This window comes from Rutidosis leptorrhynchoides, chromosome 6 (genome assembly GCF_046630445.1).
Source record: "Rutidosis leptorrhynchoides isolate AG116_Rl617_1_P2 chromosome 6, CSIRO_AGI_Rlap_v1, whole genome shotgun sequence".
In the NCBI taxonomy this organism is placed as follows: domain Eukaryota; kingdom Viridiplantae; phylum Streptophyta; class Magnoliopsida; order Asterales; family Asteraceae; genus Rutidosis; species Rutidosis leptorrhynchoides.
Window position 1 is genome coordinate 343981957 of NC_092338.1, and position 12944 is coordinate 343994900.

Below are 12944 nucleotides of genomic sequence, written 5' to 3' on the forward strand. Positions count from 1 at the left end.
TCACTTACACATTACTACTTGCTACAAATTAAAACCATTACAATATAATAATTATGTTATTAGCACTTGAAAATACATATATATACCAACATTTTTAAAGTGCTAATAACATCATTTAGATTGAACTAAACTATATCTTACCTTGATTTTGTATTTTTGTTCAATACAAAACAATTTTACTAATAAACCCTAGTACCAATATATGATAAAATATAACTTTTTATAATATAAAGTTATATGTTATCTATACAAATTATAAACTTACGTACACATGGACTGATGATCAACATGCATGAGTTTAAAAGACAAAACATTATTCCAAATCTCAGTGAAAGCCCTAATAATAATACCATGATAATAAGGAGAATTAAGCTGCAAAAAACAGTTTAAAAGCTCTCTTAAATCATCTCTACCGTAAATCTCTTTCTCCATAATCATTTGCAACATTGACTCCCGGAAATCAACATAAGGGTCATCGGAATCTTTTTCAACGGCAAGACTATTACCGCCGATCCGGCCAAACCCTTGAACAGCTCTTAAACTTCTAACTTGATCAGACTCATCATCCGCCGGAGAATCTGAAGTGTTTGATGAAAATGAAGTGGCGGTGGAAGCGGTACTGGTGTTCCATGACGTGGCAGCGGAGGACTGGTGGTGGTGACGGTGGGTGTCAGGGTAGTAATGGGATTGATTTTTCTTGTATTTGTTTGGTTTAGGGTGGAAGATTTTGGAGAGTTTAATTTTCCGGCAGCCGGAGCCGCAGCCGACAGTGACGGCGGTGGTGTTGAGTAACATTTTTTTGTTGATTGTTGGCATAGTGTGTGTGTGTATGTTTTTTTTTTTTTTTTTTTTTTTAAGAATCAAGAAGAGAGGAGTTGTTACAGTTGACTCATTTGATACTATGAAGGTGAGTCTATTTATATGAAAAAATAGATACTGTAGATTTTATTTTTGTTGGTAATAAGTACGTGATAATGTTACGGTACCTTGGGTTACGATTTTGGTGACAGTCCAATCAAAGGATTGAATAATTGAAACAATTTTCCTATAAAAAGAAAAATAAACTTTAGTTTGTTATAATTCAGTAGGCTTATAACTACCTTTAATGGTTATAAGAACAAGGAGAGAAAAAGAGAGAAGAAAGAGAGAAGAAATATTGATATTTATATTTCAAGAGAAATGGTACACCTTAAATGGTTACCATACATGTCTATTTATAGTATAAAATATTACTATGCAAGAAATATAATAATAATAAAATTAACATCCAATCTAGATATTTTATAACACAATCTAGATATTTTATAACACTCCCCCTTGGATGACAATTTTATTAGAGAATAACTAGTACTGCCTCGTTAAAAACCTTGCTAAAGAAAACTCATTGGGATAAAACTTTAGCTAAGGGAAAAAGAGTGCAGCATAGAGTTGACCCCCCCTCAAGTAGGCAACGCCTGAGTTGTTACATCTTCTGAACATGCCTCATGCCAATATTATGAACGTGTGTTCTGAAAATAGCAGTTGGCAGTGCTTTGGTATAAAGATCAGCAGAGTTGTTGATTGAACGTATCTCATTTTAATCTGGTTGTCTTTTACGAGATCTTGAGTATATGAGAAGAATCTGAGGTTTTCATTTGAAACTGTATCATCTAAATCTTTTATGTACAAGTTTAGCCCCTGTGATTTGTCTACAGTCTCCTTCATGGTTTGCTCAAACCCTTGTTTCAATTCCTATTCCCTTGTAGTCTTTTCTGAGCCTTACCAATATACCATTCTTTTCCATCAAACTTATGACCGTTAAGACCGTCTATGGCTTTGGCGCCTCGTCAGTATTTATATTTTGTTCAGTCACTTTTGATACTCTTCTTTCATTTGTATTATGCAAGCTGCATTATCTTCATATATAGTTGTTGGTGAAGATAGTTGTTAGTCTTTTATAGCGTTCTAGTCCACAAGAATCAATAATGATTTGTGTCATTGATCTCAACCAAACACATTTTCGAGTAGTTTCATATAATGCAATCACTTCGTCATGATTTGATGATGTTGCAACAAGTGTGTGTTTTAAGAACGCCATGATTTTGTGGTACCTCCATTTAGGAATACATATCGAGTTTGAGATTTATCTTTATGAGTATTTGATGAATGACCTGTATATACATAATCAACCAAATCTTGTTTTGAAACGTTTGAATAAAATAATTTTAAATCAGCAGTTTCTCAAGGGTATCAAAATATGTGTTTGATCCCGCTCCATTGTCATTTGAGCTGAATCTTGCCAACAAATTAACTGCAAGAGAAATGTCAGGTCTTGTACAATCTATAAGATACATAAGAACCTCAATTGCACTAAAATATGGAACTTCCGATCTGTTAAGATTTTCATGATCTTCGCAGGGATGAAATAGATCAGTGTCAATATTGAGTGATCTAACAACAATGAGTTTGTCTTTAAAAAAAAATGTTTTAAAATCTTTTCGGTATAAGTTGTTTGATGTACAAGTAAATCATTAGGCATATGCTCAATTTGCAATCCAAGGTAATACTTGGTTTTTTCAAGATCTTTCATTTCAAAATAATTCTTTAGAAGTTGAATGATTTCATAGATCTCTTTATTTGTTCATATGATGTTAAGAACATTGACATAAACAACTACGATCTCATATCCGAACATTGTTTTTATAAAACATACGTGCAAAATAAGTTTATATTTATACCCTTTTTTTATCAAGTAGTCATCTAATCGGTTATACCACATACGTCCCGTTTGTATAAACCCATTTAAAAATCTTTGTGATTTAATGGAATATATTCCCTTGGGTTTTACATTAGATGCTTATGATACCTTAACTCTTTAGGTATATTCATATATATCATTATTAAGTGATCCATACAGATAAGTAGTAACAACATTCATGAGATGCATTTAAATAACTACCAGGTTGATTAAGTATCTAATAAGTAATTGTATCCATTACAGGAGGATAAGTTTTCCTCCTAATTCATTTATGGTCTTTGTGGGAAATATTGAGTTACAAGTCTAGTTTTCCTTGTAACTTCATTTGCACATTTCTTTTCGGATAAAAATTCATTTGTATCCCATACGTTTCACATCTTTAAAAGTGATAACGATTGATCCGAAAACTTTTCTTTTATCGAGCAATTCTAATTCAGCTCGTATTGTTCCTTTCCATTGAGCTCAATCATGTCCATTTTGTATATTCAATGACAGATTTTAGTTCCAGATCATCATCTTTATTCATGATGTCATTGTAACATTATATGAAAATATCTCATAGAGATTTTAATTTCATTTCGGTTCCATAATATTGCATAATTTATCGCAATTTTAGTATTTACATTTATCAATATCCTCTGCAGAAGGAATATTGATTTGTGGTTCTTCTTGAACACTTTCTTTTACCTCATTATCAGCTGATTTTCTTTTTCGAGGATTTTTATCTTCGGAACCAATTGATCTTCCACGTTTGATGCGTGGCAAAGACTCAACAGTGACATTATTGCCAGCTTTTGGAATTTCAGTTCGAGCTGAAGCATTTATCGCTGGTATATATGATTTAGTCACCTTTTTTTTATCTGTAAATGCATAAAGTAATTAATTTGCAAGTTCTTGCATATGCATTATTTTTTGAACTTTCGTTTCACATTCTTTTGTGCGAGTTCAATATACCTTAATTGATGTTCACATCATGAAGCATCATTTTATTATTTTTTTTTTACTTCACCCCCTAATCTAGGGAACAATGTTTTATTAAAATGACAATCAGCAAAACGTGCTGTAAAAACATCACCCATCATGGGTTCAGTATATCTTATGATTGAAGATGTTTTATATCCAAAATATATTACCATCTTTCTTTGAAAAAAATATTTTATTGTGTTGTGGTGATACAATTGGAACATACACTGTACAACCAATGTTCTACGGTGGAAAATATTTGGTTCTTGGCCAAAATCAAGTAGTAAGTGAAAATATTTATGACTTCCACATGGTATAATGCGAATTAATGTCGCAGCATGTAAATTTACATGTCCACATATAAATATTGATAGTTTTGTACTCATTATCAATTGTCTAGTTATTAGCTGCAAGCGTTTATCTATTGATTTAGCTAAACCAATTTTGTGTATGCACATGAGCAACTGGATGTTCAACAACAATCCCTGTAGATATATAATGATCATTAAATGCTTGAGATGTTAACTCACCAGCATTATCAAGTCTCATCCTTTTAATGGTGTAATCAGAATAATGTGTTCTCAATTTAATAATTTGTGCAAGAAACTTTGCAAATGCCATATTACGGCTTGATAACATACAAATATGAGACCATCCGCTAGATGCGTCTATTAGAACCATGAAATATCAAAATGGTTCACATGATGGATGAATTGGTTCATATATCTTACCTTGAATTCTTTCAAGAAATATTTGTGATTCTTTTTCACAATATACTTTTCATTAATCACCATATGTGTTTTCCATTAATCACCATATGTGTTTTTTTTTTTTTTTTTTTTTATAAATCACCATATGTGTTTTTTTCATCATATATCCTTTTCACCATATACGCTTTTAATCATATGCGCTGTGTTTTTCACCATATGCGCTTTTAATCATATGCGCTGTGTTTTTTACCATATGCGCTTTTAATCATATGCGCTTTTCATCATATGCGATGTGCTTTTCATCATATTCGCTTTTTATCATATACGCTGCGCTTTTCATCATATGCGGTTTTCATCATATGCGCTTTTATAATATGCGTTTTTTATGTGAATAGTAAATTAATTAATTTCGTTTTACTATTCATATGAATTAATTTCGATTTACTATTTTGTTAATTGAATAATATATATACATCATATACTTGTGACTCCGAAGGCTCAAATGAATTTGACCATATAATTATATGTTGTACCTTGCACATTAATTTTCAGTAGAAGCTTTAGATGCATATTTTTTTTTTTTTTTGATGAACTATTTGTTTCATATCTAGCTTAGGCAATTATCGTGAACATTTGATCCCTATAAGAGCATTTATCTTTTAGACTTTTAGTTGATTCGTACTTGTCACAATTAGGGATAGCACCCGCGGGTCGTGGATGCGGATCCATTGGATCCATCACCCGTACCCGTGGATTTTTTTTTTTTAAATCAAATAACTGGAAATTTGGATTTTTTTTTTTTTTAAGAGACATCCAATTGAACCCTTGTTCGTTGAAACAATTTGACTATTTTTTTTTAACTCCCCATTTATTTAACTTCGTCTCTTGACCTTGCCACATCACCAAAAAGTACATCACTTGCCTTTGATGTCACCGTCACGGTTAGAAACAGTCTAATATAATGCTTATGGCTCTTTGTATACACATAAATAATTTATTTCCATTTTCATTTCCTTACTTATTTTTTCTATTTTTGAAAGACAATTACACCGAGCAATCTTTGTCTCATTCTTTGAAACAATCTTCGTCTCATTTCTAAGATTTGAACATTATCTTCAAGGTTAGAAGGTTTGGCTCTGTACCGCCAAATCAGAGTCCCTTTTATTAGACAAGTTAGTGTCCTTTTTATTATTAGACAATTAGGCATTAGAAAATAGTTTTACATTACTATGCTTTGTTTGTGTACCCTTTTTATTTGGTTTGTTTATAAGTATATATGCAGTGTTTCTTTTCTTTATACTTCTCTTTCATCTTAATTAACACATATAATCTCTCATCATAAAATAAATAGTGTGAATTCTTTTAAGAAAATGGATTATGTAAATCAAATTTGTTTAGATAGTGAACCAAATACCTATTGGAGTATGATACTAATTCAAAGCGAGCGGAAGCATTTTTTAAAACTTTATAAAATCATACTCTTCCACGGATCATTGTACAAAACTTTAGTAAACAAAACAAATTAACGAAATCGAACGAGAGAAGATTAGAATACAACCTTTGTAGCCTTTTGAAAATCCAATTTGAAAACTCAAAGAAGAGTTCCTCTAAACGGTAGACACCCAAAGTTCCAACCTTGCTTCGATCTATACCTTCTACTTAACGGATCTTTTCTTCTTCCTTATTTCCACCAAAACCGAACCCAATTATAGATTTCAAGTATTTTGATTACTTGAAAATGAGAAAGAAAAATAGCATTTTGTGTATGTGTGTTTTGTATCTCTTTTTTTTAACTTTTAAGATTTACTTTTAATAAAAATACAAACTACTTTTTGTATTTTAACTTTTAAGATTTACTTTTAATAAAAGTACAAACTACTTTTTCTTATTTTAACTTTTAAGATTTACTTTTAATAAAAATACAAACTACCTTTTTATTTTATTTTAACTTTTAAGATTATAAATTTAAGAATAAACATTAGTATGCATGAAATAAATAATGATTAATTGCATAAGTAATCATAAATGTTAGATAACATATAAAGACCCCATCGTATTCGTATTGATCGGAATTAATCTTGACCCATGGTACCGTGTTGTCAAATGACGTGTTGCGTACATAAAGTACCGTGTTGTCAAATGACGTGTTGCGTACAATCATGAGGTCTTATTAACATAAATATAAATGTTAGTGAAGTTAATAAGAGTTAGATTACAGAAAATATAATTCAGGTGGTATAACCGACCATATATATAACTTAAATAACATAAATATAAATGTTAGTGAAGTTAGTAAAAGTTAGATTATGGAATTATAATTCAGGTGGTATAACCGACCATATATATAACTTAAATAACATAAATATAAATGTTAGTGAAGTTAGTAAAAGTTAGATTGCAGAAATATAATTTTACTTATGATGATAATAATATTTACCTTACTCAGAGGCGGAGCCAGGAATTTCCGTTAAGGGAGGCTTCATTTACTTTTAAATAGAAATATAAAATTATATCGAACAACATAAAAAGTATCATAATTGAAAAGCGAAAATTGAGAAATTATTTTTAGTGTAAACTTACATGTGAGACATAGTGATAAAAATTGACTCTTAGATTTTTAGTGTAAACAACATAAAAGTATATGAGGTTGAAATATGTGATATATTGACATTTAGTTTTCTGTTTCATTTATAACAAAAACGGAGTACTTATGTATACATTAACATTTGGGGTTTAATTTTTATATTATAAAATTTGAGGGAGTAAAAGAGTGTGGAATACACTAGTTAAGGGATTTTAACAAAAAGATAATAAAAACTCATCGTGTCTATTAAATCTTTTACCAAACCCCACCTGCAATTCCTAGGACCGGACTTCAAATATTTTTTCGCCATATACATAATTAGTACTCTATATTCTTAACACGATTAGCGGAGGCTGGGCACCCCAAAGTCCCCCTACTAGCTCCGCCATTGACCTTACTAATAAATAATAGAAGATATCGTTAAAGAATTTCTTACCTTGATTAGTGACTTGTGCTTGCTTAGATAAACCTTGATTATATGGAGCACTTCGTGCTGATAACGTGTTATAATTCAGTAGGCTTATAACTACCTTTAATGGTTATAAGAACAAGGAGAGAAAAAGAGAGAAGAAAGAGAGAAGAAATATTGATATTTATATTTCAAGAGAAATGGTACACCTTAAATGGTTACCATACATGTCTATTTATAGTATAAAATATTACTATGCAAGAAATATAATAATAATAAAATTAACATCCAATCTAGATATTTTATAACACAATCTAGATATTTTATAACATAGTTATGTTTTTTAGGGAAAAAGGAGAATTATATTCAAAATACATTCATCAAAGCAAGGAGAATTATATAGAAATTAGTTACTGTTAAAACTTGAATTTTTCCTTGTAAAGTTATGGAGTAACATTAAATAATTTCTTGAAATATATCAAGTTAAACGATCTGAAAAATAATTATTTCAGACCATATGTGATTGTGCTAAGAGGTAATATTTATCTATCTATCTATCTATGTAAAAATTGAGTTCAAGAATTATCAATATGATTTACCTCTATACATTAAATTATGGTAAAAAAAAAAGGTAAAAAAAAAGTAAAAGAAAAAATTATTAAGCACAAGAATGTGATTATCTCATTATTACATTATTATATGATACTAGTGAGCATGGCCCGTGCGTTGCACGGATTGTCCACGTTTCAGTACTTTTGATATTCATGTTTCGATTGGTTGCATAATCGAGTTGACTAAGATTCTCGATGAGGTATATGTTGTAAATATGCCGATGAACTTCTTCCATCATTTTAAAGTTGCATTTAACACAGTATCCTTGGATATGATTTGTGATGATCCGTCCAAATCCCTTTGGACGAATACATCATTCATCGATTTCACAGTGAGGTACTGACCTCTACATGATACGTTTTGTAAACATTGCATTCTTTTGAAAAGGCACATCATAATTGAATATCAAATTCCAAGGTTTTTGATGTTTGATGATTTCTACATATGGACAATCACCGTAATTAATAGTTTACAATACTACATCCGTTGATAATGCAGTCAAAATAAGATACATGGTGATGATTTTGTGAATGCAACATTTTCTCGAATAAAGCATGTATGACTCCATGCACATAGCTTGTATCACATATAAGCAAACAGCGAAAGACTTCTAGGAACCTGAGAATAAACATGCTTAAAAGTGTCAACACAAAGGTTGGTGAGTTCTTAGTTTTAATGTTGCGCATAATCTGTATATAAAGGTGGATCACAAGATTTCAGTTGTTTCATCCAGAAACGTTTATCAAAATATTCTACGAAATTGAGCACCCTGGTAACTAAACTTTAACGTCTATAATAAGTACTCATGTTTTAACATACATGTAACCAACATGTACAATACACGCAATCCAACGTGTACTAAACTCAAATAGCATACGTCTGTTTTATAGTTCAGGTTAGAGTTTCTATACCTGGAACAAACGGGGATGTCAAGCCCTATGGATCCATATACAACTACTCGCACCCACCAGTTCTTATAACCGGCAGTTACTAGTTACCAAAGTTAAGGGATTTTCGGTTCGAACTCAGTGTAGAATTTAGTATGTACTTGTGTCCATTGCGTTTAAAATAAAGTGCATGTATTCTCAGCCTAAAAATATATATTGCAAAAGCAATTAAAAGGGGATCTATAAACTCACCTTAGCAGCACATAAGGTCATTCACCGAAATATGACCGAAACTCGAAATGCAAAATAACCGTAGATCTCAACCTAGAGAAAATATGTTGGTCAATACATGTCTAACAAGTTAGGTCAGGTCATAGTGTATCACAATCCTAATGCTCGAGACCGACATGCAAAAGTTAACAAAAGTCATCTCAAAAGTCAACCTGACCCAATATGATCTTTAAATCTATACATGTTTATTATCATAGTATAAGTCTTGATAATTGAACGAATTTATAGTTTATCAAACTCAAAATATTATTTATTTCAGGAGCTATATTATATTTGAATTATCATGGCAATCGAAAATATTTTATTATTTCACATAGTTTTACAATACTTGTAAAATCAGACTATAGTGTTTATAAAGCTTTAAAACATGATAAGACGGTCAACTTTGACAATTGTTCAACAAAGCGAGACGTGCCTTATATAGAAATTCATTTACTCGATTAGTAATATCTAAAAATCCAATTTATCAATCTCATAGACAAGTTGTTTAAATATTAATTTACAGTTTCAAACACAATTTCAATTAACGTCAAACATAATTCAGTTGACCATATCTTTTAATCCGTTCATCGAAATCACGCTATTTCTAAATGAAAAGTTAATAATTTTTCGCCATCTTTCCAAAAACATGCATATCATATACTTTATATCAGTAGCATATGTATCAAATTCGTGATTCATCATAAACTGTTTAACGACAAAATTAAAGCATACAAGCATGCATAAACATATATACTCGAGCACTAGACATGGATACACTATTAATATATAAAAGATAAGATATGAATGCTCACGTATCAATATTGGGATTCAATATTGTAGGAAAGTACGTAGACGCAACGGAGATGATAAACACTAGTTTGACTCACGACCAATACCCTCGAACCATACCCATAATTTCCTTAGCTCTATCCCGCTCGCAAAACCCATTTTGAAAACATGCGAGCAGAACCTCGTCGTAGTATTTTATGTATAAATAATAATAATACTAATACTACTAATAATAATAAGATTAATAATAATATTAATCTTAATAATAATAATAATAATAATAATAATAATAATAATAATAATAATAATAATAATAATAATAATAATAATAATAATAATAATAATAATAATAATATAAATATAGAGAGATATCGATATAGATTGAGAGAAGTGAATGAATTCGGAGCAAAAACTGCGAGCTTTATAGATGTGGCCTGGAACTGAACCCCATGCGATCGCATGGGCTCCATGCCTATTTTGCATGCGATCGCATGGCCAGCTGGTACGCACCCACTTCGTTTTGTTTTCTTGTTTGTCGACATATTTTTATAATATATATATATATAATTTATATAATTTATATTAATTAATTAAATATTATATTATATTCTCGTGCCTAATTAACTTATAATTTTGGTTCCGATGTCTTGTACGTTTACGTTCGACTTATGTCCCGGTTCCGGTTTTTCGAACGTCCTTTCGTACACTTAGAAAACTTGTACTTTACGTTTCGCGACGTGTACATTTATCAATAATTAGACTTAATTAATGATAAACTATATTATCCGAAGTATAACTTAATCATTTGAGTGTTTTGGTCATTTGCTTCCTTTAATCAACATCTCGTTATCAATTAAAATATAAATAATAATATCAAAACATTTTATGACGAAGTTAATATTATATTTTATCACTTCGTAAAATATATATATATTTTCATTTTGAAATAGTGTTTTACTGTAGCAAAATGATTTTTACTGTAGCAAATAGTGGTTTTCGAAAACACTGTAGCTTTTCGGGTACTGTACTGTAGCAAATTAGTGTTTTACTTGTTTATCTTAAACGTTTTAGTTAACTTATCTAAATATCAATCGAAACAATAAACGAATGTTACTATCGTTTACTAAATAACTTGAAATTATATATATGTATATATCTTTATTTAATATACATAAATCAGTTTTTAAATACACATTGCAAGTTATTTATAATTAATTTTAATAATTAATATTCTAACTTATTGTATATATATATATATATATATATATATATATATATATATATATATATATATATATATATATATATATATATATATATATATATATATATATATATATATATATATATTTACAAATAGATGTTCGTGAATCGTCGGTCAATAGTCAGAGGTTAACTGAATATATAACATTAGTTCGAAAATTTTGAGAATCAATATTACAGACTTTGCTTATCTTGCCCAAATCATATAAAGATAAAGTTTTAAATTTGGTCGGAAATTTTCGGTCGTCACATGATTGATAAGCAATTTGTAAGCCCACAATTAGGTCATTGCATATTCCTGTAAAATCTATTGGTAAGCCTAAATAATCACACACAAAATCAAGGATCCATCATGTGATTAATATGTTGACAATTTTACCACTAAAGCATCAATCATTAAGTAAATAAATAAAAATACAATCAGCATCAATTCATAACTTATAAAAATGGCACGACTACATGAGTTTCTTGCGTAATTGTTTACATTCAATTTTTTCATCATTAATCAATTTGTAATTAACATTATGCATGATTTGAACTCAGAAGGTTAACGTACAACATGAAACTCAAGTACAATGTATTTTATTATTATTATATATATTATATATTGTTACCAACATTTATTAGATGAATTAATTACTATAAATACTAATTTCTTTTAATTAACTACATTGGTTAATCATAATAAATATCAAGAACTTGAAAAGTGGTGTATTAGATAGGGATGGCATCGAGCCGGGTTTGAGTAATCCCGGACCCGGACCCGATAAGGAAAACTAGTCCCAAACCAGGACTAAATACCCGACGGGTAAACGAGTTTACTAACTAGCGGGTAAACGGGTTTACCTGTGGGTAAACGGGTACCCGTTTACTTCTTTTTTTTCTTTTTTTTAGCAAATAAATACATTACCAAAAGCATATACAATCTATAACTCTGAAAATTATATGCTTTATTTAGATGTGTATATTTGTACAGTATATATTATTTCCTATTTCCAATTATTATCACTATCAATTTTTAAATATTTTTATAAATCAGATTCTTGATTTGAATGCAGATGAAAATGTGAAGTTGATAGATGATAAATAAATATATAAATTCATATTGACCTTGTAATCAACATATTTTTTAATTTAATTTTTGTTATTATTCAGTTTTAATTATTATTGTTATTATTATTATGCGGGTATACGGGCCGGGTAAACGGGCCGGGTAGACGGGTCTTTATTTAAACCCAGACCCGAAACCCGAACCCGAATATTTTTTGAAAATAAATCCCATACCCGGCCCGAGACCCGTAGACCCGGACCAAACCCAGCCCAATTATGTCGAGTTTCGGTTTTCCCCATCAGGTTCGGGCTTTTTTGCCATCCCTAGTATTAGATAATTTAGTAGAACCATTATCAAATTAAATTTTTTTTACTGTGAACATTCATAATTTAATACAAAACAAACATTACAAATACAATAACTACAAATAGATTAAAAACACTAATGAATCCCGCCATACTAATGATTACATTTACAATTATCGTTCCTCAAAAGCATAAAGTACTTCGTAATATACGAAAGGAAACACCTTAAAACTTACATAATATTTGTAGTAGGATTTCATAATATGTGAAGATGGGATTCCATAAGAACTATTATCTTTATATTTTGTTATTGAATTTTGTCACAGTCTTTCTTCTCTCTTCCCTGTACCAATAGCCAACT

The 12944-nt window shown here is 29.9% G+C and overlaps 1 protein-coding gene across 1 annotated transcript; it reads right to left on the bottom strand.

The window, feature by feature from the left end:
* Positions 1-261: 261 nt before the first annotated feature.
* Positions 262-816, bottom strand: LOC139854760 (transcription repressor OFP6-like). The gene has a single exon (XM_071844044.1). The coding sequence runs from the start codon at positions 814-816 to the stop codon at positions 262-264; it is 555 nt and encodes a 184-aa protein (XP_071700145.1).
* Between the last annotated feature and the right edge of the window lie 12128 nt (positions 817-12944).